This window comes from Panicum virgatum, chromosome 2K (assembly GCF_016808335.1).
Source record: "Panicum virgatum strain AP13 chromosome 2K, P.virgatum_v5, whole genome shotgun sequence".
Taxonomy (NCBI): domain Eukaryota; kingdom Viridiplantae; phylum Streptophyta; class Magnoliopsida; order Poales; family Poaceae; genus Panicum; species Panicum virgatum.
The window spans coordinates 67,095,689-67,122,676 of NC_053137.1; the positions used below are offsets into that span (position 1 = coordinate 67,095,689).

Sequence of the window (26,988 nt, forward strand, 5' to 3'; positions counted from 1 at the left end):
CGACTTACGAGTGATATATCACGTCTTTCCGTCCTTGGAAGGCTAAGGCAATGGATTTTTGGTTACAACATGTGGATGGATCGATTGTCTTTTTTTTTTACTTTAGAAAATGATCACTGCGAAGAAAGATTCAAAAACATATCTAAGATCCTATTTGAATGGACAAAAGTTGGGTACTAAACTTTAGCACATAACTATTAACACTTGCTAAGATCCTATTTGAATCTTGCCTAAATTTTAGCCTAGCACTTCTGTTTGGATGCATGCGCTGGTGCTCAACTTTAGCACTTTTAGATATTAGCACTTGGATCCAAACACTTACTAAGTACGAAAGAGAGCTCCCACCCGCCGAGCATTTTCACCAACACACGAAGCAACTGTAAACATCGATGTTGACACGGAGTGAAAGCCGAAGGACATATGATAATATTTAGCGGTTGACGTACAGACACATATTATATGAGCACTACGTGTTAATAATGTTTCAATCACAATAACTTGAAAATGTTTAGCCACCTTATCAAATGGAGAGACATGCACACGTACTGGATCATCTTCTCGTTATCTGTAAGCGAGGAAGGACTTGCCTAACAATCGAGTGCTCTTGTGCAACGCCAACAATTTAGACGTCCAATTTTGCGATCTACTGTATGTATTCTACGTAGTGATCCTCTCACAGTACTACGTTGTTACTACTAAATACTACTACGTGATTGTCTAATTAGAGTACTCACAGACCACCTTGACACAGCTCAGTGATCCTCTCCTCGTCAAGCGGCCAAGCAAGGGACATTCCAGCTATTCTCTCGCCCCTGCGAAAAGCCGCGGGGAAAGGGGAAAAAAAGGGCGCCGCGGACGAGAAAGAAAAGCATCCCAGTGTCAAGGCGGCCGAACGGAACAAGAAAGGAAGGCTGGCCACCGCCGCATGTTCCCCCACCAGGTCTACCAAACGCAAGAGGGAAGGAGACTACTGGGTGGGACTCTGGGAGAGGGACGGCAAGGCAAGGCAAGGGGAGGGGAGGCAGCCGCAAAAAGGCTGGCCTTGCTATCGTAAATTCAATTAAAAAAATTCTCGCGTGCGACGAAACCTCGAGACGCCGAGGCAGCCAAGAGGGGAAGGACAGAGAGAGACAGAGGAGAGAGAGAGAGAGAGAGGGCAAGCGAGGGAGAGCTCCCCCGTCCGAATCTCGCGATCCCCAATCCGGAGGCCTCCGATTCGCCGATCCGGCCGCGGCCGGAGGAGAGATCCCGCCGATCGGGGAGCTCGGGGGCTCGGATTCGAGCTCCTACTCGTGGGTCTTCCTGAGCTAGCCTCGCCGCCGGGAGGTGGGTGGTAAGTGGGGTGGGCCCGGCGGGCCGGGTGGATGCTGTCCGTGAGGCAGCGGCAGGAGGATGCGGCCGGCCGCGGCGCCGTAGCTCAGCTCCGGGGCGGCATGGACGACGACGCCGAGCTCGAGGAGGGGGAGGCCTGCGGAGACGACACCGCCTTCGTCGACCCCGACGTTGCGCTCTCTTACATTGTGAGTTGCTCTCGCCTCCTCCAGAAATGTCGCGGCCTCGTCTGCTTCGGCGCAGCTCTGAGCTGCTTGCTGCTATTGCTTGCTCGTACCCGATAGATGTGCTTACGATTAGTGCTGCGACTTGCTTCACGGGTCCGATTCTTATAGACGTTTCGATCTCTTGTGCTTGATACTATACAAATGATGCTACTTTAGCACCAGAAGCAATTGCCTGGCTGGATCATTAAACTTTGCTCAAATTGTTGCTTTGGCTGATGGGGCACTACTGGAAGGAAGCAATTGCTTTGCTGGGCAGCTTGAAGTTTTGCTCAGTTTGTTGGTTGGTTGATGGTTAGGATGCTAACTTAATCAAGCAACTACTTTGACGATGATGTCTGTAATGGAAATGGAAAGGCAAACTATTCTCTTCGTTTGCTATGGTGTTTGTTAGGTATCACTGCTGATTTGGCTTCTCTCTCTCTCTCTCTCTCTCTCTGAGATTACACATAACCCTTTTCATTTCGGAAAAAAAGGAATTTTGCAAACCCTGCCCTTTGGGTATTGGTGGTTCCCATAACGCCTTTCAGTCTACAATGGCCCCGTGCGTTACTGAAATCTGTCCTTGTTTTGGGCTTAACTCAATAGCTTCTTCATGTTTATACACTTGTAACTCCAAACTTTTAATATTCAATAAATGCTGTATAAAAGTTCTGTTTGTCCAGAAAAAAGGATAAATATAAAGAAAAGACATTAATGGTCAATGGTATATCTTTGACCAAATTCGGGTAACGGCAGAGCGCCTTCTGGTTTTCTTGAAAAATGACGTATCCAGGGTGATGAAAGGATAGCCTTGCCTTGCCTTATGCAGTTCCTCACATTTCGAGTGACTAGCAGCTTCAAGTTGCTAGCAAGACAGCATTTTTGGTTTAAAGATATACTGTACGCCATACCAGTAATCAAATTTGCAGTCACATTTCTTCACGTGCCATGGTTTGCATTTATTTCAGGATGAAAAACTTCAAGATGTACTTGGCCATTTTCAGAAGGACTTTGAAGGAGGCGTCTCTGCCGAGAATCTAGGCAAGGAGATTAAACAGTTGCTGCATCAGCTTGATTTAGGTTCATTCTAGAAAAACATTAAGCAGAACTCTAATCTTTTACAGGGTCGAAATTTGGTGGATATGGCTCATTTTTACCTACATACCAGCGCTCTCCTCTTCCTCAAACTAGAAGTCCACCTAAGGCAGCAAATGTTACCTCAAAATCTCCCTTTCACCAGTCTTTTGAGGTGCCTAAGTTTGTTTTGGCTGTGATCATCTACTGTTGTAGAACAGTGTTATCATGAACATGCACTTGTTTGGCATTGATGATGCAATGATTTATAATGTAGGGCGTTTCTCAAAACCCTTCGGCTGTGGCAGTTCCATCTATCCCACAAAATAATGGTCCTGTGGTGCCCTTTTCTGGCGATTCAACTAAAAAGGAAACACATCCAATCACAAAGGCTGAAAGGAGTTCTGGGCATTCCGGCTCTCATGATTCTTATGGGCCATCTAAATCTAGTGACCAGAATAGATTTAAAGTCCGGATAAAAGTCGGTTCTGATAATGTTTTGGCAAGAAATAATGCGGCTATTTACAGTGGTCTGGGCCTTGATATTTCTTCACCTTCATCCATCGAGGATAGCCCCGATGGATGTGGGAGTCTCTCCCCTGAAGTTAATAATGTTCCACATGAATCTCCACGAACCATTCTTCAGGTAAATTGTTAATGGTACCCACAAGCTCTCTATACTTCTAGTCCATTATCCCTAGTTCAAGGAGCTGATGACAAGTTTTATTTCACTATATGATCGAGCAGATCATGACATGCTTTTCAGTTCCTGGTGGCTTCCTGTTATCCCCTCTGCCAGCCAATATCTTGCAATTGACAAAGAAGGTTGTGGCTTCGTCAAAGAAGTGGGAATCACATGTGGACATAGAAAATGTACAAGAAACATATGAAGGTCATGTGGCTAAAAAGGTGAAATCTGATGGTAAGAAAAAGAAACTGGTAGATGCAAAGAATTTAAAGAGCAGAAATGATATTAGTGCAGTTATGAAAAAGGAGATTGATATAGAAACAGCTGCTGGTCAAAAAATCGTATCTGAAGCTCTGAACATAGCATTGCTGTCTGATCCCAGAGCTATGGAGAGAAAAGGTGAGAATCAACTTGAAGAGGAGCCAACAGAAAACAACTTGGGTGGAAATAAAGATACTCGACTGAAAGAATGGGCTATCAAGAGTGACTCCATGACAATCAAAGCGGAACCTGTCAAAGCGGAGGCGGCGGAATGCTTAGAGAACAGTAGTTTTGGTAGTTCAGAAATGGACTTTTCAGCAGCAAAGGGAGAAGTAAAACCCAAGACAGAGAAGGGGGGGACCAATTTAGAAGAAAGGAACACAACTAATGACAAAAATTTAATATTGGATAGGAAGCAAGAAAAGAAAATAAAACCTGAGAGTAAATTTAATGCCTCTAACTTTGAAGGCGGCAATGTTATAAATGAAAAGGCTCCAGCTGTTTCCCGTACCATGGGGAAGGCTTCTGGTAAAGAAAGTTTACCTTATGACACAAATGGGGAGAATAACTCCAAGAGCGAGGTCAAAAAAATGCAGAGAGAACAAAAGGTCAATGCTTCAACATCTTCTGATTTCCTGGAGGAAGAGAAGCACATTCATTCTTCTGCTGCAGTTAAGGAGAGGAAAATTGACATGCAATCCAAATCTAGCCATACTGGAAAGAAACCCAAAGCAAAATCACATAGAGATGCTAGGGACAACTTACCTGAAGGATCTTATGTAGGCAAGGAACAGGATACATTGGAGAGTGAAAGTGGCCTTGGAGAACCCCGGCCAAAGGAAAAATCTTGGAAAAATGACAGCGAGAGGGACTCTGATATGCCTGGTAACTTGAGGAGGGAGATTTCTTCTAGCATAAAGCATGACAAACATGCAGCTTCTGAGGAGCAGAAGATGCATATACCTCCACCTGCTACCGTATCAACTACAAATGCAGCTCCTAGTCTTCCAGCCCCAGTTGTAATAGAGGAACATTGGGTGTGCTGTGATATATGCCAGAGATGGCGTCTCCTACCATATGAGATGAATCCTTTAAGTCTTCCTAAGAAGTGGAAGTGTAGCATGCTACACTGGCTGTAAGTTTATGTCCACTCATACTTTCATATATCATGAACATTCTATTTTTGAATATTTTCTGCTTATACTTCTTTTTGTGATTGTTTTACTATCCTGTCCCTTGTTTCCTTTGTCTAACAAGTGTATAAACTAGATAGCATGCAGCCAATGTCGCCTTACGTCCTGACCTGTTTGGGATTGGTTAGTTTGATGTGTTTAAACCACTACAGTTATATTAGATATGAATTTTGTTTTGGTTCAACCTGAACGCAGCATACACATTCTGATAAAACACATGATTGGAATTTTGGTAGATTTTACTGTGTGAATTCTTGTCCCGAATTACATTGTTCTATCGAAACAGTTATCCAATGACTCCCTTTGCTATGTTCAATTTAGATATTTCTATGAATTGTGGTGAACTGCATGAATTTTTATAGTTATAAGTCTAGATATCGTTTTCATATTTTTCAGTTTCGATGCTTTTAGAGATACTAATAATACCTTAAGTTTAAAAAGTTCATACATGAGACTAAAGGCCAAAACAATCTCCACTTTCCTGTGTGAGTAGCTGAGTATCTTATGTGCAGATACCAAGGAGGCATAGAATCTAATGAAAACTTTATGGAGTTAGACCATGCTTGCCCCTATAAAATGATGTATTTCAATCCATCTCAATCTTTCGTGCTATTAAAGGCCTAAGTCACCACCTAGATTTAGGTGCCTGTTTCTCAACCCATCTCAACCCATCTCAAATTTGGGTGCCTGTTTCATCTTATCTACAATCCCACCTTCCTAGTCTGGTGGAGGTTCTTTTAACTAAAAACTATCAAATGCCTTGTGGATAATTTCGGAGACCCTAATAGCTACTCATCATATATTGAAGGGCGGGGGCATATATCACAATAAACACCTTCTTGGTGGTAGGTTTAGCCTAGTAGCTTGTTTTGGTATCTGCAATATCTTGAATTTTTATCTAAGGTGGTATGCTGTGATGTAAGAGCAACAAAGTATTTCTCTATTTCATCTTAATACTAATGATTCTTGTTGAAATTCTGTTGTTTGGAACTTTTACAGGCCTGGGATGAATAGGTGTGAGATCAGTGAAGAAGAGACTACAAATGCTCTAAATGCATTATATGTCATGCCAGTGCCCGCAAATGGTATTCCTAACGGTGGTCATCCCCATGTTGCTTCAGCAGGACTAGTGGCATCCAGCACTTCTAATTTAAATGGACATGCTGAGCAGAGTAGGAAAAGAAAAAATGCTCTGAGTGATGGAAATTTTATGGCTGAGGGTTCTCACCAATCACAGGCTTCAGGTCATCCAGTGAGCAACCAACATACTTCTAGTAAAAGTAAAAGTTACGCTGATGGTAGTCAGTATCCGATCGAGAGAGATTCTGTTAGCAAATTGGCTGACCCAATTACTGAAAAGAAAAGGTCCAAGAGCAAGCATCGCAGTAGCTATTCTGATGGAGGTTTTATCCTCTTCGATCCTTATTATTTTAGTTTTACCTGACATAATATTCTTTCCCCTTTCCATACATGTTGTGTCTATGCATTGCTGACATATTTCTTGATCAAATGTAGGAGATCTTGTTGAAAGATCTAAGAAGCATTCAAAAGTAAAGAGCAAGAGAGACATGGATCATGATGAATACAAAGCTTCTAAGAAAATTAGGAAAGAAGTGCGAAATCATTTTGACAGAGATAATCCTGGATGCGATTTAGCTAGTGGAGATGCTCCTGATGAGGTCAAGGCTTTGGCTGGGAAGACAGCAACTTCAAAGGGTTCTGGTGAAAGGAGTGATGTTTCTTCATCAAAGCAAAAAAATATTTCACGGAATAATCGTTTGGAAAATTCCAAGAAAGCTACAAATGAGGATGTATTTATTCCTGAAGATGAGAACAAGGAATATTTTCAGCAGTCAGATGTACAAAGATCAGATTTGTCTAGTAAGAAGAGGATTGTGAAGGAATGGGAGGAGAGTCAGTACAATTCAGTAGCTCATGTAAGCAAAGGAGCTACAGCAAACACCGGCTCTGCTATCAAGGAAATATATAAGGATCCGAACTTGAAGGAGGCAAAGTTGAAGTCATTGAAGTCTGAAGAACTGTTGTCAGCGACAGACTCCAAACTGGGGAAAATTCAAAATGCTGATCAGATTTTGTCTTACGATGGGGGGCATATGAACAATGAGTTAGTTGAAGACAACACACTCTTTCGAGGTAAAAGAGGTCTGCCCGAACTAGAAAGTAACCTTTGTGATCAGACTTTGGACTTGGGTGAACCTGCTCCTAGTGATGTGGCCTATGTTCAGAGTGCAGCTGTAACTTCAAGTTCTTCGAAGGCTTCAGGCTCACAAAAAAAGAAGCATAACACTCAAGCTACAAAGACTTCGCCAATTGAGTCTCTTTCTTCATCACCACAGAGAAACTCTAACATTGATAAGGTCCCTCATAGTAGAATTTCAGGTAAGGATGGACCTCTTAATGCTAACTCAAGCACCACGCCAATCATGGTAAAACAACTAAATACTGAAGTCGGCGTAGCAGGCAACGATCAACGGACTAGTGAACCTGTTTCGGTTGGTTCTTCTCGAAGAAAATCTGATAAAGATAACGGACCGGTTCAATTAACGCAAGGTCATGCCTCTGATGGTATTCATTATGAAAGAGGTTTGAATGATGATCTGCAGCATGAATCTGGGAGGAAGGATTCCAATGTGAAGGGCTCCCATATACCTAGGGGTTCTAACCATTTGCATTCTGGTGACAGAAATAACTACCATACAGATGGCTCTTCGATGCAACCAGGAAAGCATACTGTCGACGCAAAGACATCAGTGTTGGATACTAAAGGTGATTCCGGTGTGCATGAATATAAGAAAAGCACAAATTCCCTTCAAGATAGAAATGGATCAACTCATTGTCCACCAGATGGAAATCCTCTGCTAGGTTTGCCATCTGGAAAAGAAAAATCATATCACAAGAGCAACAAGCAAGATTCACAGAAGCCTAAACCCCAGATGGGCTCACCTCCGAAAGAAAGCAAATTTGATTCCCACTCTATTCCATTAAAACCTAATGGGTCAAAATTGACTCCACAGATAAGACAGTACAACACTGAAAATGGAGGGCGACATGGCACTGCAAAACAAGCAATTCCTAGTCCTGCTCATACTTCTAGTCCAGCTAGGAAGGATAATACTTCGGCTGCATATGCTCTCAAAGAAGCCCGGGATTTAAAGCACAAGGCTAATCGTTTGAAGGTTGTTCTCTTTAGTTTTGCTTCTAGGATGTGATGTCATGCCTGTATGACTAGTTCACTAGTGTGTTCGATTTATCTTGTAGGGTTCTCACCAATTTTCTCTGCAGGAAGAAGGGAAAGAACTTGAAAGCACAAGACTCTACTTTGAGGCTGCCTTAAAATTTTTGCATGTTGCGTCACTTTTGGAACCTCCTAATTTTGATGGTTCGAAACAAGGAGATGCAGCCCAGAGCATGTATTCAGATACTGCAAAACTTTGCAAGTAAGCTCCACTAATATTTGTGATATATTGTTCCGGTGTTACTTTTACTAGGCAATTGTCATCCCATGAAAGTAAGCAGGATCATTAGATTAAAACTGCTACTTTCCTTGTGACCTCATGTACATGCAATGCATTTGCATGTACACTCCGATGCTTCTTTAGCAATTAGCAGCGTGACTTGTTGGTGACATATTTCTGTGACACGGTGCACCCTCCGATGTTTGACCTTTCGATCTGTAACCCTATTTTAGGCTATGTTTATATTTTCCTGGCAAATGCAAGTACACTGCTTGACAAACCAGCTTGCATTGTGAATAAACAATTGGGAGTGTATCTCCCAGGCTGTAAATTGGATTGTTGGACCTTTGAAGTGCTTCTTCTGCATAGCCTGACTTGTATGGTTAGTACCACTTTATTAACCACACGTATTCAAAGTAAGTTTATTAGCTTGATGGTATTCACTGTGTAGTTTACATGATAGTTATATGTGGATGCTTAAAATGATGCCTTGGTGCCAAATGTTGTTCAGTTGGACCCAGGCCAAATTGCTGCAATCATCATTGTCTTCTCTAAAAAAATTTTAGTTGATACTTCTATCAAATTATATTCTATGCCTTTGGTTTTGTTTAGTATTGTCAAATTTGGTTGCGATATTAAGTGTCCATTTGATTCTCCAGCTTTGTTGGTCACGCATATGAAAAATGCAAGAAGATGGCTGCTGCTGCTTTAGCATATAAGTGTGTTGAAGTTGCTTATCTGAAGGCTGCATACTACAAATACCCAACTGCAAGCAAGGATAGACAAGTGTTACAGGCAGTTGTACAGACTGCACCAGGTACTTGATGTTCCAAATGAGGAATTGTAGTCATTATTTTCCATTTTATGATTTCCAATACTTTAAATGTTCTTTATAAACTCAGATGATTTTCTAGTAGGGTACTTCAAACCCATTATCTTAGTCATACATAAAAAAAAATCAGAATATTATCAGTTCTTTTAAGCCAATTAAGCACGGTGAAAATGATGGAATTGTGGATACAATATGCAAATGCTGTGGATATGCCGGGACTAGATCTTTTTTAATTATTAATTGATCATTCTGCATCTAAAATAGAATGTAGAGGTCATGCCAGAAGGTTCTACTTATGGATGCATTGTCTAAGCTGGCATGTCATCCTCAAAACACAGACTTTCGAAACATATATATTGTATTAAAATTGGTTTATATATGATATGGAAAAGAACAGTAGTTTCTTGTTTTTCTGGTTATTTTGCTCTGCATGACTAGTCTTCTATTACCCCCCGTGTAGTTATTCTGCTATTATAATCACAATTCTGTTCAAAATCAGTGGAGTTTCTTGTTTTGGATGAAGTGACATACAGAGCTGAACTTAACATGTCATTTTTTACTCATATGCCATGTTCCGATGTTATGGATATTGTTGGTGTTTCTTAAAACTGCATCTCTACTTGGTGCTATTATTTCTTGTCTGTTCTTTTTTGTTGTTTCTGGTTGACGCTGTATCGATCCTCCTTTCTCTCTCTTTTGCTTACTCTTGATCATAACTTTTGTAGGTGAATCACCATCATCTTCAGCCTCAGACATTGATAATTTAAATAACAATGGATTATCTAAGGGCTCTTCCAGCAAGGATGCTAATTCGCCACAAGTGGCTGGGAATAATTTGTTGCTGGCTGCTCGTAATCAACCACACTTGATGCGGTTACTAGCTTATGTGAGTTGTTAAAAATCCTGATAGGCAGTTACAACACGCCTTAATTTTCATTGTTTCTTTTCCTAACCTGTAGATCATGCAATAATATGTTTTGTTAGTATAGTTAGCTATTATATTTTGTGTTTAAGTCTTCTCAAATGTTCATGATTCAATAGGAAGGTGCTCACTGCTATTTGATTGCTGGGGTCCTTAATTTACCGCTGCATGTTACTACCATGTTAATTGGGTGGAATGTGTTACAATATATGAGGAAGATGAGAGAATGAACTGGATGTCTAAGGCCCAAAGGGCAATATATAGTACATGAGGCACCCAAAACCCTAGAATAGGAAATTACAATAGTACCCTTGACTATTATGACTACTATACCCTTAACAAAATGGATCGTCAACCCATTTTGTTGCATGCATGCCTGATTGTGTCATTGTCGATTTGTTTTTTCCACTGGAAGCAGGTCACTCAGTATATCCTTATGAAGTAGAACCATTGGTTTGAATTTTTTTAGTCGTGATGTGTGACTATCTGTTGCAGCATAAAAGTGGTCGTAGCAGTTGTGGACCTTGTGATTGTTAGGATGGTGAAGCTTTCACTTAAGTTCCTAGCATGTTTGCATCCTATGATGGCCACTTACAAGTTCACCAAAAGTTAATAAATTAGGAAATCAGATTAGATTTTGGCAATTTTGAGCAACTGGTTCTGCTTCCAGGTGAATGTCCAATTCAATTGTGTCTCAGGCAGTACTAGTGGCTTGTATAGCTGGAGGAATTACCTTGTTCTAGGATGGTTTTGTTTGTCATCTCATGGGTTAATCTGAATGGGATGACCTTATACCTTTTATTCAACTGGCATTGCGGCCATATGGAATTATATGGGAATGAATAAGTTCATTATGTTCATACCATTTCTCAAATTGAACAATGTTAGGCATATATCCTAGGACTTCCCGATACTCAGAACAACACCTCGTACATTAATTTATGCCACTTTCAATCATTAATATTCTTCAATTCTGTATGGGATCTAATGTAGCTTTGGTTTCTGCAGACAAATGATGTCAATGGTGCATTTGAGGCAACTCGGAAGTCGCAATCAGCAATTGCTTCTGCTGCTGGCACTCATGAAAATGGAATAGACAGTCTTTCTTCAGTAAGAACAGTTCTGGATTTCAACTTCCGAAGTGTGAATGATCTACTAAGGCTTGTGCGGATTTCAATGGAGTCTATCAGCTGCTGACATGTTTATAATCTGGGTAAATGCCATCAGTTGAACCGTCCTGTGTATGTGCAAACCAATTTGAACTTTGTCCTTGACGAGGTAGCATGAAGCTGAATAGTTCAACAGTGCAAAAAGCATGGGTCTTCTCAATTGCACACGCTGGTCAATTTGTACAGAAACTGATCTTTATTTTTTTATGGCACCCAATTAGTATACTTTGTTCCACATCACTTGGATGATTTAGTTTTAGTGTGGGACGCAACTGAAGATGAGCCTCGCACGGCTCAGTGCTTGTAATAGTTTGGAGGTAGGAGTCGCTTCACTGCCTGCAGTTGATAAGATATTTTGTTATCTGGAAAGCGGCTCGCTCCTGAGCGTTCTCTTTCTACATGATGTAAATTATGTGGTTCCCTGTCAAGGCTGGCTTATGGCTGAAGAGTCAGTATCATAGTTTCCATTGAGCAGTACCAGATGATGTGTTGCCACTTGACAATTTTGATGGTAATTCCCAGTTTAGCATAAATGTAGTTTAGTGCCTTTCTTTTTTTAAATGCTACTCCTTGATGTTACTATCTTTATTCTTGAGCAGGGAGAGGACAACAAAACCAACTAATTGTGCTAACCAACAAGACGGGGCAGTTTTTTCTTTTCACCCTTGCCATGATGCCATGTCTTCTGGATAAAGTTCATGCAGGTACCTTTACTAATATTGTATTTGTTATAATCTGGATTATACATATTTATGATTGCTTGTTCCTGGAAGTAGTGTCAAATGAAATTGAGTTCTAGAACACTGAAAATATCTCCTGGTGGTGCAAAAATGGAAGTGACCAGTAAAGAGCATTTGCTGATACTGCTAACTAATTATGATACATTGACATATAGGGTCTTGTGCTAACTCATATTTATGTTTGGTAAATGTTTCCTGTCACTCAGATCAGAATTCAACAATGCCATGTTTCTCCATTCTGTATTGCTTTCTTGAAAGTGGTATTAGTATAGTAACCTTCAGTTGATATTTTTTTAACATTTTATGCAACTTTTTTGCTTCATTCTTGATTCTTTTTCATTATTTTTGAGGACCTTCAAATTTTGTATTTACGGTTACCTTCTTTCAAGGCTACACATTAGTTTAAATACTTGTATATTTTCCTTGTATTATTGTGTAACCTGATGTCCTTTCATAGCTGAAGCTTTCTGAATTTGCTTACTTGGAAATATTTTGGTCCTCTGGGCATCTAACTGCCTTAAGCTAGTACTCTCATATGCAAGCTGGATGCCATTTTGCCGAGATTGTTTTTGTTCACAAATACTATACAATTTCGTTTTCCCGAGGCATCCTATTTCACTAAATGCCCATATCAAGCTCAGGGGTGAACATATCTTGTCTGAAAAAAAAACTACTTACGGTTTTATCTCTCTTTTTATGTGCATGGATTTAAACAGACATCTAGTTAGGGCATGTTGAAGAGTAGCGTGCTTGACATTGCTACAAGCAGTCCAGCACTATATGACTTAATGTTGCACGAGTCAGCTTTGCACGGTTTTGTCAGTTTTTGTCGTAGCAAAGGATAAAGAGAAGTGTTCTGTAGTTCGAGAACTTCTACTGATGCAGTGATCGTGTCTTTTCTTTTGCAGGTTTCATATAAGAAATCACTTGGACCATCAGCTTTGTTTGGATGCTGTACAAAGAATTCTAGTGTACAATAGGCTAACCCTTTTTCATGATCATCAATACCAACACTGTCACCAGCACATGTACATGTATATATACAGATACTAAAGGTGGAAACATTTGTTACGACGTGCTGGTGCATGTATGACGCCTTTGATTCTGCCAAGCTTTTTCTCGTTGACTATTCTTCATCAAATTTTGTCACTTTTAGTTGTTTCAGATAGTGTCTAGTACCGAGAACTTGTTGCAGAATGCAAAATAAGTTCCATGTTCTGTACAACTTGTAGCATAACTTAGTTTCAGTTCGTTGAGTAAAGCGGTGCTAAGTTTCAGTTCATTGAGTGAAGTGATACTAATTTCTCGCTGAATTTTCACTAGGACATACTTCTGCTGCAACATTCGGATTGGGTTTTCACTTTTGTATCCATTAGTGATAACGAGTCTTATTGACATGTGACTCGTGAATCCCAAGGTGGTTAAATTTTTAATTCTCTTCTCGCCTTGCAAAGGCATATATCGTACCTTTTGTGAACACTATTTAGCAAAATAATCTATATATTTCCACTCTATTCGGCTGGCTGTAGTTGTGACTGATGTTGATTTGTTACGAAAGAAAAGTACTGGTGGCTTGTGCTGGTGCTGGTTTGGTGTGAGAAAAACAATGCTGGTTGGTTGCAACGGAACAATGGGTTTCGTCGATGGTTGAAGTCTGGTCAAAGATCTGTCATAACCTGATGCTGCATCTCCAAGCATCAAAATGGACAGCAGCTCGACCAATTGATTCAGACATCAAACAAGGTATTACATCTCGACCGGCAAAACTTTCATCTCCCAGCCTAGCCACTCGACGACTCTGTATATCTCCTCCGTCCGCGTGTGCGACGTGTCGTCCGACGAGAACTTGTGCAGGTGCAGCGACTCGCCGCCGGCGCCGGCGTCCACCCAGCTGAACCCGACCTCTTTCTTCACGCCCCTCTCCCGCATCTGCCTCCGCACCCTCGCCACGGCGGCCCAGTCGCCCTTCTCGGCGTAGATGTTTGACAGCAGCACGTAGGCACCGGACTCCGCGGGCTCTGTCTCCGTCAGCACGCCGGCGACCCTCTCGCCGACGTCCGTGTTGCCGTGGATCCTGCAGGCGCCCAGCAGGCTCTGCAGGGCCGAGACGGTCGGCCCGGATGGCATACGCAGCATGAGCTCTTCGGCTTCCTCCAGCCTCCCCGCCCTGCCTAGCAGGTCGACGATGCACGCGTAGTGCTCCGGCCACAGGTCTGCGCCGTGCTTGGCGGCCATCGAGTCGGAAGATCTCCCGGCCCAAGCTGACAAACCCGCTGTACCGGCAGGCGGTGAGGACAGAGAGAAGAACCACTCCGTCCGGAGCGACGCCAGAGCGTACCATGTCGTTGAAGAGGCTGATGACGGCGTCGTAGTTCCCGTGCTTTGAGTTCGCCGAGATTATTGCCGTCCAGGCAATGAGGCTCCGGTGGACGGTCTCGCCGAACGCCTTCCAGGACTCCTCCAAGCTGCCTCGCTTCGTACAAGTCGATGAGAGCACCGGAGACGTACTCGCTGGTGCCGAGCCCCAGCTTCAGCGTCTGGCAGTGGTACATCTGACCGTAAGCCATGGGCACCGTCTCCACAGAGGTCACCGCGCTGAGGACGCTTGCGAACGTGGTCTCATAGGGCTTCATGCTCTTCACCATTGACGAGAAGACCACAAGGGCGTCCTCACACTTCTCGTTCTGGGCATAACCAGAGATGAGAGCGTTGCAAGCGATGATCTCCGGGTGAGGCATAAGACAGAAGACCATCTTCACATCATCCACGTGCTGAAGCTTGGCGTACATGGTGATGAGGCTGTTTGCTGCTGCTGCCTTATCAGACAAGCCGGTCTTCAGGCATACAGCGTGGATCATCTGCCCTTCCCTCACCGGGCAGTCTCCTGGCATCGCCGACAGCATGGCCACAAAGGTGACCTCGTTCGGCGCTACCCCATCTCGCCTCATGCCATTGAACAGTGAGACGGCATCCTTCCCGTCCATGGACACCTTCCGGTCCGCGTCGAGCGACCCACCCCGGGAGTAGGCCGTGACAAGCGCATTGCAGACGAACACGTCGGCGGCCTGCCCGGCGCGCGACGCCAGCGCGTGCAGCTGCCGCACGAAGCCGCGCTCCCCCTGGCCGGCGGAGAGGGAGAGCGCGACGGCGTCGGGCCGCACGTCCCCGGAGCGGAGCATCCGCGCGGCGAAGGCGAGCGCATCCTCGGGGTCGGGGATCACGGCGAGGATGGTGTTGTAGGAGCTGGCATCCCGCTCGCGCGCGGTGGCGAAGACCCTGGCGGCCGCGGGGAAGGAGCCGGCGCCGCCCGCCTTGGCGTAGCGCGCGACGAGGGAGTTGGTGACGGCTGCGAAGGCGTCGAAGCCTGAGGCGACCGCGAGGCCGTGGAGCGCGGGCAGGGTGTCCGGGTCGGAGCGTGCGACGGCCGCGGAGAACGCGAAGGGGGAGACGGGGAGCCCGGCCAGTGGCGTGGCGGCGCAGGCGGTTGGCCGGCGGGGAGTTTCAGCGAACGGGTGGTGGGCGGCAGCGGTGGAGAGCGCGTGTGATTTGGGCGTCGCGCGCGTGGGGCAAGGCAGCCGCCGCAGTGGCATCTAGAGACGGACGCTGGCCTGGCTCCTGGATTGGATTGGGCCACCTCCCCCAACTCAAACGACACGGAGCTCTGCTCTCTAAATAAAATAAAATAAAATTCCACGGGCCGCTTCCTCCCTTCCGCCGGCCGCTCTCCCACGAATCTCTCCACGACCCCGCGGCCATGGCGTGGGGGCTGCTCCTGCAGCCTGCAGGGGCCGCCTCCGCCTTGTGTCCGTACCTCCTCCTCCCGGCCCCGGCTCCTCGTCGGAGCTTCCCCAACAAGGTACTAACCACTATACCTATTATACTATTTGCCTGTTTTCGTCGAGCAGGTTGTAGGCGGCGGCTGATAATTGCTGGGTGCGATTTTGATTTAGTTCTTCAATTTAGAGTGGATGGCATGGTCTCGGGAATTAAATTGTGCCATCGGCTTGTTAAACTTCTGAAAGTTTAAGCCGTGACCATGATTCCTGGCTAGGCTAACTGGGTCTCAAATGATTTTGGCTAATATCTGTAGCTCAGGATATATATGCTGCTAATGCAGTACATAGGCGAAATTTTGTTTTTTCTTGGAGTGAATCCGTGGAGTCCCATCGTCCAAAAAGTATGGTTGATGCCACAAAACATTGTCCATCTTGGGTATTGCTTACATTGTAGGATCTACGATTGATTGGATGGAACACCTAAAATTACTCCTTGTTTGCCATTTGCAATTTTACAATGCTAAATCATGCACTGTTCCGAACAGTCATTTTGGTTTCTGTGTTCCTTGTACTGTTCTGCATATGGAGCTTGTAGCACTTATCAGCATGTCCTGTGATAGAATAGTTGCTATTAACTTCAGAAGCTGAAATGCGGTTCTTCCTTATGTTTGAATTCTCAATTTCTGTTCTGATAGTCTTGTGTTCACAGGTGCAGCTAAATCAAGTTCGATGCATGAATCAGTTATGCTGGAAGCTACCTTTGAGTGGTAAGCCACTTTACTCTTTAGCCATCACAATTTACAGAACATCAGCGTCAGGATTTTTCTGATTCAACCTTCGGGCTCACATCCATCATCTCTTGAAATGAACTTATGTTTGCAGCTGTTGAGTCACACAGATCAAGGAACCTGATTGGTTGCTTACATTCAGACTCAACTGCAGAAGTAGCGGGAGTGAGCAGACCTGCAGATGTCTTCGCTGCTCTGAGTGATCAATCCATGACGTGTTGCGTGGATTCGGTCCCAGGTGTGCTTATTGTTATTTCTGGCTATTGGACTGGGCCCGATGCGGATGATGGTTCTGGTAGTGTTGAGGCCATGATCCAAAGAATTGCATGATGTTTGCCATTGTGGTTAACTATGGTTATTTTTTCTTGCATCTGAAGATAACCTGTATTAAAGCATCAACTGGACTGTATATGGCTATACCTTTGTTCATTAAGATCTGTATTTATTCCCTGGGTTTATAAGTTGTTGTATTTGCTCTTGCATCGCTGTTTTCAGTGCACCCAAAGCAAAATCCTAGAAATCCTCTCTTTAGTTCAGAAAAAAAAACAATAATGGACCTGCATTGGTTTATTTTGGTTGCCCCCCAAATTAGAAGGATGTACATTAATCAGACACCCTTCACGACATCTTGCTTGACAAAAGAATATTAGACAATCATGTTATTGATATCTTTCATGTCCGTCTATGCATCCTGTTGAAGTGTAGTTAGTAACTGTGAGACCGACACATCAATGTTTGAATATCATGTCAGGTATCTGATGCACAGGTTTAGAAATCCTCCATTAATTACAACAGCTCTATTCCTCCATTCAGAATCTTTGTATGATATTTATGTCATTCATTCTTTAAAAAAACAACATTAATTCATGTAAGGATATAATCGACTCCTCCAGTAGAACTTTTGAACTTTGAGATTTGGGCATACTGGCATCGTGCTTGCAGGTTCAGGGCATCATCCAATCCTTATGCTAAAACAGCAAATAGTGTCAGGCATTTGGTGTAAGTTGGGGGAATAATTTTTCAAAGGGAAATGTGTTAGTACTTATTAGTATACCCTAAATGTTAAGTAAGAAAAATCAGATCAGATGCTGGTGAGAAGATTCGAGTATAGCGTCATCCATTTCTTATATAGATCTGTTCTTCATCGACAGGTCCATGGTTATGATTGCACTTCTATTCCAATTAGCTGGAAAAGTGCATGTAGGTTTCATTTAATCTGGGAAGGAATAAACTTGTGCGAGAGAACTAGCACACTCTTTTAAGAGAAGCTGCTTACTCGTCTTATACAATTCTTGCAACAAATTATCGATGATGCCTGTATTCGTTGCAATTCCACTTGAACAACACGATTCCCTTATTAGCATCCCATATGATGTTCCCTGATGCTTCACTCTCCAGGAACAACTAATGATCAATCAGGAGACAGTTGAAGCGTAGACCGATCCACCGCTTCAACTGCTCCAGCTCCTGATGATGATCCAACCAAGCATGGATTGAAGTCGAAGAATCAATTCCTTCCAATCATATCACTCAGCAAAGGTTCTATCATATCCCAGTCCACTTAACCACATGCTCGCTTTGGCATATATTTCTTGTATAACCATGCGCTTTAAGCCATTCGACTCATCGTGTGGACTCAGTATTTTTTTATCCTTTAGATGTACAATAGTAAAATGTGAAAAGTTATAAGGCCAGCCTCAGCCAAACCTAACATACCGAAGCCGGATTATAACTTGAAGGATCTTGGTACCAACTTGCACCCAAGCAATCCCCAAGGCACATTTGTTACCCAAAAGATCTCAATAAGAAAGAGAGGCCACTTTGAGTCTTTCTTAGCACTATAGCCACTTCCAATGCCACATTCGAAGGTTGATCAGTAAAGCAGCTCGAAAGAAAATGGTAGACACCCAAAACTCGCATCTTTCATCAACAAGGAAAGGCGAATAAACCATAGAGAAAGGATGAGCTTCGCCAGACAAAGATATGGTCTCATATTCTGATCAAGCTGAACCGCACCATCTGGTAGAATAGAGCAAGCTTTAGACAGACCATGATTGCACTCCACTGGAGCATTGATCCTTCAAGCTGCTGAGCATCAGATGCCACCCATAACCTATTCTAGTCCCAGCCAAACCTAGATAATTATTGAGCTGCAACCTATGTCCCAATCAAGGGCTGATAAGATGTGTATATATGTATGTGAGGATCTGTCTGTTTTTCATTGGATGCCTTAGATCAGTCATTAGGTTTGAACTGGTGAGAGCTTTCTACTTAAACCTGAAATTTAGCGCAATCCTCAATGAAGCTGGCAGTCTTGTGCCACTTGTGAAAAAAAAAAACCATGTGCTACATGTTATTATTAGATGGCATGACACAATCCCACCAGCTTTTGTGTACCTAGCTCCTTTGGTGGCCGGCGATTTAGCATAACGTTGGGTCAGTGAAACCAGAAGCATTCCATTTCAAAAATAGAAAAGAAGAAGAAGAAATTGTATACCCAGGAGTTATTCAAAATTTGAAATGCAGGAGTTCAATTGTCGCGGCGATCAGGAAAATATCCACGCATTCCTCCTAATTAAACATGGAAATTATAGTAGTTGGAATCTCACCATGACTACCGATGGCGCCCCTTCAGTCCACCAGCTATATATAAGCAAGCTGAATAACTCCTCCTGTTATTAAGCCACCACCATCACACAGTTATTAAGCCAGCACAGCGCAGAGAGTTGAGCATGGCGTACAGGGTGCTGGAGGTGACCCTCCTGTCGGCCAGGGACCTCAAGAGGGTGAACCTGTTCTCGCGCATGGAGGTGTACGCCGTGGTGACCATCTCCGGCGACCCGCTGACGCGGCAGTGCACCCAGCCGGACCCCTACGGCGGGCGCCACCCGTCGTGGAACACCTCGTTCCGGTTCAACGTTCCGGCCACCGCCGCGACGGCCACCGGGTGCCTCCACGTGCTCCTGCGCACCGAGCGCGCCCTGGGCGACCGCGACGTCGGCGAGGTCATCGTGCCCCTCGCCGACATCCTCACCGGCGGCGGCGCCGCGTGCGACCCCGGCCCCCGGCCGCCGCAGCTCGCGTCGTACCAGGTCCGCAAGCTGCACCGGTGCGAGCCGCGCGGGATGCTCAACGTGTCGTACCGCCTGGGCCCCGTCGTCGCCCCGCAGGCGAGAGCCGACGAGGCGGCCGTCCCCTACGTGGGGTTCCCGGTGGCGCGGTCGCCGTTCTACGCCCCGTCTTATGCCTACCTTCCCGCGCCGGGACCGGCGCCGGCGTCGCTGTCGCTTCCGCCGCCTCCTCATCCGCAAGCTGCCGGCGGCCACGACGCCGCCATGGCCGTGCAGCCACCTGCACCTTCTGCGGGGGCGATCAGCGCCTACAACTTGCCTGCCGCCGGGCATGCAGCGGCGGCGGCATCGCCGACGAAGCGAAACGGTGGCGGCGACAGGATGGACTTCGGGGTGGGGCTCGGCGCCGGACTGGTGAGCGGCGCGATCAGCGGGATGCTGGCGGGCGACATGATGATGTCGGAGGCGGCGGCCTACAACTACGGTTACCGCGCCGGGTTGGCGGACGGCGGAGCCGGGGCGCCGACCGTGTACAAGAAGAGCTCTCACGCTCACGGCAAAGTTGAAGGAAATCTGACGGTGGTGTGATACGAATACGATGATCCCGTGCATCGATCGAACTGCGCGTGACGTGTTGGTTTGCGCACATGCATGTACTGCACTGTACTCCGTACTGCATTAGAGACGTACTACTGTATGATGATGGACATGTAGTAGACACGTACTTATACTAATTAATAAGGACAGTAATCAGTCCTGGACTAATTAATAAGGATAGCAAGGAGAGCAAAATGGAGAGCCTGCTGGAAGCAGTAATATGCAGCGGCATATACTGGCATGTGCCCAAGGGCCAGGGACGGCACCAACTGTTGGATTCGCCTGAATGTCTGATCCAACGGTCAGAAATCAGCACATCCAAATAAAATCAAACGCCCCTCGGCCCCAAAACCCTAGTACGTCCGCCCCCAATCCACCCGCCGCCACGCACCAAACCTCCGCCGCCGCCGACCTCCATCCTCGAGCGCCATGAGGCCTCTCGACGAGAAAGAGACCACCCAAGTATTCGAGAAGCTCTTCAAGTTCACGGGGCCCAACCTGAAGCACCTCCTGGAGCGGCCCGCCGTCGAGGGCCCCGACCCGGAGCCCGGCCGCTACTGCCTCCGCCTCCACCGCAACCGCGTCTACTACGCCTCCGAGGCGCTCGTCCGCCGCGCCACCGCCGTCGCGCGCCCGCGCCTCGCCGCCGTGGGCACGCCCATCGGCAAGTTCACCCACCACGGCGCCTTCCACCTCACCGTCCACGCGCTCGACCTCCTCGCGGCCCACGCGCGCCGCCGCGTCTGGCTCAAGCCCGACTCCGAGCGCTCCTTCCTCTTCGGCAACTCCGTGCCCAAGTCCTCCCTCGCGCGCATCACCGAGAACACCAAGGCGGAGGACGGGGTGGTCGTCATGTCCATGGCCGACGTCCCGCTCGGCTTCGGCATCGCGGCGAGGTCGGCGCAGGACTGCAGGAAGGCCGACACTAACGCCGTGGTCGTGCTGCATCAGGCGGACGCCGGGGAGTACCTCCGCAAGGAGGAGGAGCTCATGTGAGGTGAGGGGGGCAGAGGCTTGATTTATCTATTGTTCGTCATTTGGCTGATCAGTTCATACTCATGGGTGAATATTGGAAGATTAAGCCTTACAGAGTTACAGTTGTGTTCAAGGCTTCAGGGATTATGTACTGAATGATTTGGTTGTGAGATGTGCTGTTGCCAAATTTCATCCTCATCAGTGCTAATATATGTTTCTGTCTTCTGAGTAAATCTGATCAAGTATTTGGATCTGAATTACGCAATCAACCAAAGTAGTTTGCAAAAAGGATTTGTTTTAACTTCTAAATTGTTGCTATGGCATTGACGGTAAGCTGTTTACAAAGTGAAAAAAATATTACACACAGATATAACCCGGTTGATTGAAGGAGTATGGAAGACTTCATTCCAATTGGAAGGCGTGTTTTTTTTTTCATATGAATGGACTGGGAACATTGTGCCCCACTTTTCTGTTCAAGGCTTCATAGAAACGCAACATACTCGAATACAGATCAGATTACCTCCTAAATTGCACAAAAATTGTCAAGCGAAAATTCTTGGCGTGGCATCTTTTGAAAGTTTTCTGTGTATATATGTGAAGACAACTTCAAATTGAATTACATAATTTGGGTTTGCATAGTCATATCATTTAAGATGATCATCCAAACTTTAATATAGAGTCTTCATAAATGACCATCCTTATACCTATGGTCGTTATTGTGGCAAACCATAAGCATAAGGATGTGATAATACAAGTTGATGTTTGGACATACTCAGAGTTGGTGAGCCTTTGCTGTTACAGATTTACAGTCATGTTTTTTCTGAGTTTCCATTTCCATATATGCTTGCAGGTGTGCCATGGCTAGGGGGTGCCTGAAAATGTCAAGGCGCAAAGCAAACTCCCCCCTTCTTTTCTTTTGGCTGTTTCGGGGTGTAAGAACTTGTGGTATTTCCATTTCTTTGGAATGGAAACGGGGCTCGCCTTGATTCAAAAAAAAAGTGTGCCGTAGCTTGTGGTGCTGAAAGATGTATCTTTTTGCACTTGTTTTTTGATATGTAAGCAGATCAACAATGGTTTATAGTTGAACGATGAGTGCAAACCGATACTAGAAGGGTGGTCTGCCGTGTATCTTAGTCCTAGTTTTCAATAGATTTTGTCGCCCGTAACCTGTCTGTATGCTACTGGAGTTCCTCATGTAGTATTTCTAGACTAGATGATGAATGATATATACTAGGTCCTGGTAGCAGTTGCAAGGATCAAATTATCTGGGTTGTCCAGTTGCATCATGGATCGATTTTTCTAGGATGATGAAATACATCATGACCAATTGCTCTAGCGTTTCAGTATTTCTGTCGGTGTTCAAGAAGGAATTCTCCAGTTATCTGGAGCAGTCATGTGTGTGTTCAGGGCAACATCGGTCCCAGGACAAACTACAAAAACTTTGCTTGACCAAAAGTATACAAGAGAAAACTATGGAACAGAACACAAAACGGTGTTGCTAAGGGTCTTTTAAAAAAAGAGCGAAGACAAGCAAAATCTTGCGCATCCGGGGAATCAAACCCCGGTCAGTACCGTGGGAGGGTACTATGATACCACTACACCAGATGCGCTTTTGTGTTGATGGTGATTGTATAATGCATCGTGGTTCTTCTGGACTTCGTACAGCTTCCGCAGCTCTGCCGAAATTCGATCTGGCAATTTTTTTTAACCTCTGCCGAAATTTGATCTGGCAATTTTTTTGAACGAACTACACAAGATAGTGTGAGTTTCTATTGATATAGCAAAAAGATACAAGACTACAGTCCTGGGAGACCATAGGCAGGAAAAGAAAAGAAACGAAAAAAAGAGAGCACACCCGATTGGATTGGGACATCAACACAGAGAACTCCGCAACTCTACTCCCCTGGTTGGATTGGGCATCAACACGGGGAACAACCCATCTCAACTCTCACCCGGTTGGACTGGGGCATCAACACGGGTAAAAACTCAAAGACTGCAGGCCACAACGACTGAGCAAGCCCAGATGCCGCGGCTATCAACCTTCTCCTGCCCAGGAAGTTGCTGTCGAAACACAATTCCGTGTCGATAAAAAGTCGAGAAAACTCAAATTGCACCACACCGAGGAGGTCACCGCCATGCAGGACCTGCCGCCATAGTGCCGCTGCCCCACCATACACCATCCGACAGAGTGAAACCACCGAATCCGGACATCTCACAGGCTGCCTTCGCCGTCACCACGGCGATGACACAACGCGCGGGGCCTCGCCACACCCGTCGTTGGACCTCCTCGCTCTCGTCGCCACGCAGAAGACACCGCACGCGGGGGCCTCGCCACGTCCGCCACAGTACTCCGTGTCGCGAATTCGTTTCTTGTATCGCTGTCAGGACGATTAATGGTGTTGCCCCGTGTTCCAAGATCCCCATCAAACAGCCAAACCATGCCCGCCAGACGACCGCATCGCGTTGCGCCACCCACGTAGCAGTCACCGCTGCCATACTAGCAAACCAAGTTGTCGCTTGCGCCACCATTCGATGATGTACCACACCGGAGTTGCCGAGCAAGGCTGAGCAACCCGCCTGTAACACCTCAGGTGTTTAAAAATAATTAGCAAGGTCATTAACCGTGTCATTATGCATAATAACCAAGTTTAAATTAAAACAACAATGTATTCTTATGTCGATGCATGCATGTGTATGTATATAAGTATGTGTGTAAGAGTAGAATAATCCTATAAACTTTTAGAATCAACTACACAAGTTTAGACACATACATCCACATGATCATGTTGACCTAGTCCACAGGAACGAATCAGGAGTTGGACCAAAATTTGAACTTTAAAAATGCAATTACAAATATTTCAAATATGAGTGTATTTAAAATAACACTTAAACCATTGCTCAAATGAAAGTTTGCCCAACATGAAAGTTGTAGGGTTTTAAATTGTGAACAACTTTCATGTTCAAAGTTTTTTAAGTTGCTATACAAAAATTTAAGAAAAATTTGAATTTGGACTCGGATAGGGCAATAACGCACATTTGTCGAGAATTTAATTTTAACTCTTTAACTAGGCTTCAAATGAGTTTGTGCCTGAAACGAAAGTTGTAGGATTTTGAATTTTGAACAACTTTTGTATTCAAACTTTTTCATGTTACAATTGAAATTTTTGACGAAATTTGAGTTGAACTCGTTGACTCCCTTGTCTCTCTCCTCTCCCTCTCTCTTCCTTTACTTCCGGCACTCGAGAGCAGAGCAGAGCGCTATGCTGCCACCTGCCGCTGCTGCACCGTCGCTGCGCACGCACGCCTGCTCGTTGCCCGGCCATGACGCCCCATCAAGCATGTGCCGCTGCTGCCACCACGCTGCGGCCGTCGTTGACCCCAAGCCCTGATCGCCGTCTGCGCACGCCGCGCCCCGACGTCCTCAACGCGACGCGCAGTGGACGTCGTCGGCCATCAATGCCGCCTGGCCATTACCCTTGCCCCTCCTCTGCCCAGCTCTCCTCCCCTTCATTTCCTTCACCGCGAAGCCTCCTCTCACTCCTACTCCACTCCATCCTTTTCCCCCAGAGCCGAGCTCCTCCCTGCGCCCAGGCGCACCCCGCCCCGCCATGGCCGCTGCCCCTCCCTAGGCTGCCGCGGAACCCCTTCCTCGCCTCCAATGGACCCCTAGCTAGCTTCCCCTCGCCTCCATGAAGCTCCTCGTCCCTTCCCCGCTCGCCATCCCCCACCGGAACGCCGCCTCCACCGTGCGCCACCGCCGGCAAGCCGCCACTCACGCTGACGACCCCAAATCTGACCACCTCAGACCCCAATAAGCCCACCAAAAGGTAGCTCTCGGTCCCCTCTTGCGAATCCCCCATGGGTCCCTCGCCACCGGCGACCAGGGGCGCCGGAATCCGGCCGGCCATCCGCCTCCCCTGCTCTGTCTCCGGCCAAGGGCCGATTTTCAATTTGTTTTATGATTCCAGGGGGTTTTGTGCAAGTTCCAGGGGTCCCTTTGCAAATCTGTGTATATGTTTTCTAGTTTTTCCAGCGAATTTGTAAAATAGATATAAATTCATAGAAAAATCAGAAAAAAATGCAAACTCAATTGATCTGAGTTCCTTGTTACTAGATCTACAACTTTCATTACATGCACTTTTTCATTTGCTTACTGGTTTTTGTTCTATATTAAATGAAAGTTAATTAATCCTTTACTTTGACCTCAAGTTATGCTCAGTATCCGATAGCCATTTTTGGGAAGTAGCTTTCTTGCTAAATGTGTAGCCTTGTGTAAAGATTTCATAGCCAGTTCTCATGTCTAGATATAGTTGCTATTAAATCTTGATTTATGAATGAGTGTGGTAGTTTTAATTTTTCACCAGGTCATGCTATTATACTGAGTTTGAAACTTTTATAGTAGGGTCTACCTGATGAATAGATTCTGTAGTAAAATTTGTAGGCAGTATACTCCTGTTTAACATGCTCAAATAATTTATCTAGATTTAAATTTACTAAATCATCATAAATAGTTTCTGTGCTTAGAAAATTATTATATTTTAACCAGTGAACATTTTTTAGTATATTATCATGTTAGAAAAGCTCGAGATACAGAAACTAAGTTTAACTATCTGTATAAATAAATCTTGATTAATATAGATTTAGATTGACTTATTTTTCTATGCTCTGTAACTTTCAAAATAAAATCTGAAAAATTTGTAGTAAACTCGTCCTAGGATAAATAACACACATTTAAAATTTTCATTACCAGTACTATCATGGTTTGGCTTGTACAATTTAATCTTGATTCTAGTAGTAGCAGCTTTCGCTATTTTTAATGATTAATCTGCTTGATGAAAATGTCTAAAATTTTTTACAGTAGGTTTGTGTCTCAGCAAAGTACTTTATATAAAAATCACAGCACTGGAAACTATCTTTAGCAGTAGTTATGAATAATCCATGTTTGTTCTTAAAAAATAGCTTTTATGAAAAGTCAAAACCCTCACTTAATGTGAAATAGTTAATCTAGATAATACTCTATAAACGATTGCCCAAGGAGATGTAAATGAGATGTTTTACAACTCTATAGTGAATCAAATTAAGTTTGTTACCATCACCACAACTCATGCATGTGCATTTCATATAGAATCGACGACTCTCGCTAACGGAACGTATGAGCTGGTGCCGGAGTCCGAGAGTGAGTAGCGTGAAGCTCAAGTAAATCTATCTGAAGCTGCCGAAGACCCGAACCAAAGTTTGGAAGAGCCCATGGCTAGCTTTGCTTAGGAAGGCAAGCCCCGGAGCATGACCTAATACTTTCAATTTTATGCAACTTATTGTTTCTATATACTTGTGCATTTAAGTTCACAGGAGTTGATTGAAACCTTAGTTGCATGATCCTAGGTACCTATGTTTGAACACTAGAAGGTTTAGGTCACTAGATAGCTAAGCTAATGATTCGGTAGAAGTCGAGTGATTTCCTGTCACTTGCAAACTTATAGGAGTTGAATGTCTACTACATGCTGCAATCATAAGGTCCATGGGCGGGGCTATGGTACTTGTTGATGCCCCGTCTATTTAGTGAAAATGTTAAGGCCGCAGTGTGTGGTAGTGGTGGTTAAGCGTTTGAACGTACTAACCACATGCCGAGAAATATAGTAATCGGTAAGCTTAAGTACCTGATCGGACCAGAGAGTGGACTTTTCCCTCACCCTCTTTGAACTTGTTCTCATGCGCGCACATACGGGTGCAGAGTCTGTGTACTCTGTAGTCGAGGATGGTGACTCTGATCCACGAGCCGGAAAGAAAGGGGAAATGTTGTGTGGGGACTCGGTTTCCATGCGTGTGTTTAGGTCTGCCTGGCCAAGTTAACAAAATTCGATTCGAATCGTCTGTTTCTCGCGGTTATT

General features: G+C 45.0%; 3 protein-coding genes, 1 non-coding gene and 1 pseudogene across 4 annotated transcripts; 3 read left to right on the forward strand and 2 right to left on the reverse strand.

Moving 5' to 3' along the window:
- The first annotated feature begins 1,034 nt into the window (after nucleotides 1-1,034).
- Nucleotides 1,035-13,175, forward strand: LOC120694801 (cysteine-tryptophan domain-containing zinc finger protein 7-like). The gene is made up of 13 exons (XM_039978088.1): nucleotides 1,035-1,520; nucleotides 2,507-2,579; nucleotides 2,663-2,787; nucleotides 2,890-3,258; nucleotides 3,360-4,696; nucleotides 5,754-6,157; nucleotides 6,270-7,951; nucleotides 8,058-8,212; nucleotides 8,890-9,047; nucleotides 9,788-9,948; nucleotides 10,993-11,664; nucleotides 11,753-11,857; nucleotides 12,802-13,175. The coding sequence occupies exons 1-11, from the start codon at nucleotides 1,365-1,367 to the stop codon at nucleotides 11,179-11,181; spliced, it is 4,809 nt and encodes a 1,602-aa protein (XP_039834022.1). The 5' UTR covers nucleotides 1,035-1,364; the 3' UTR covers nucleotides 11,182-11,664; nucleotides 11,753-11,857; nucleotides 12,802-13,175.
- A 331-nt stretch (nucleotides 13,176-13,506) lies between these two features.
- LOC120694803 lies at nucleotides 13,507-15,511 on the reverse strand (annotated as a pseudogene).
- Nucleotides 15,512-15,523: 12 nt separating this feature from the next.
- LOC120694804 (protein SRC2-like) lies at nucleotides 15,524-20,289 on the forward strand. Its single transcript, XM_039978090.1, has 3 exons — nucleotides 15,524-15,749; nucleotides 16,379-16,436; nucleotides 16,552-20,289. The coding sequence occupies exon 3, from the start codon at nucleotides 19,190-19,192 to the stop codon at nucleotides 20,114-20,116; it is 927 nt and encodes a 308-aa protein (XP_039834024.1). The 5' UTR covers nucleotides 15,524-15,749; nucleotides 16,379-16,436; nucleotides 16,552-19,189; the 3' UTR covers nucleotides 20,117-20,289.
- Nucleotides 20,290-20,458: 169 nt separating this feature from the next.
- On the forward strand, nucleotides 20,459-22,364 carry LOC120694805 (60S ribosome subunit biogenesis protein NIP7 homolog). The gene is made up of 2 exons (XM_039978091.1): nucleotides 20,459-21,122; nucleotides 21,951-22,364. Exon 1 carries the CDS (start codon nucleotides 20,555-20,557, stop codon nucleotides 21,119-21,121), a length of 567 nt encoding a protein of 188 aa, XP_039834025.1. The 5' UTR covers nucleotides 20,459-20,554; the 3' UTR covers nucleotide 21,122; nucleotides 21,951-22,364.
- A 275-nt stretch (nucleotides 22,365-22,639) lies between these two features.
- Nucleotides 22,640-22,710, reverse strand: TRNAG-CCC. The gene has a single exon. It is a non-coding gene; the product is annotated as a tRNA-Gly (tRNA).
- Nucleotides 22,711-26,988: the final 4,278 nt, after the last annotated feature.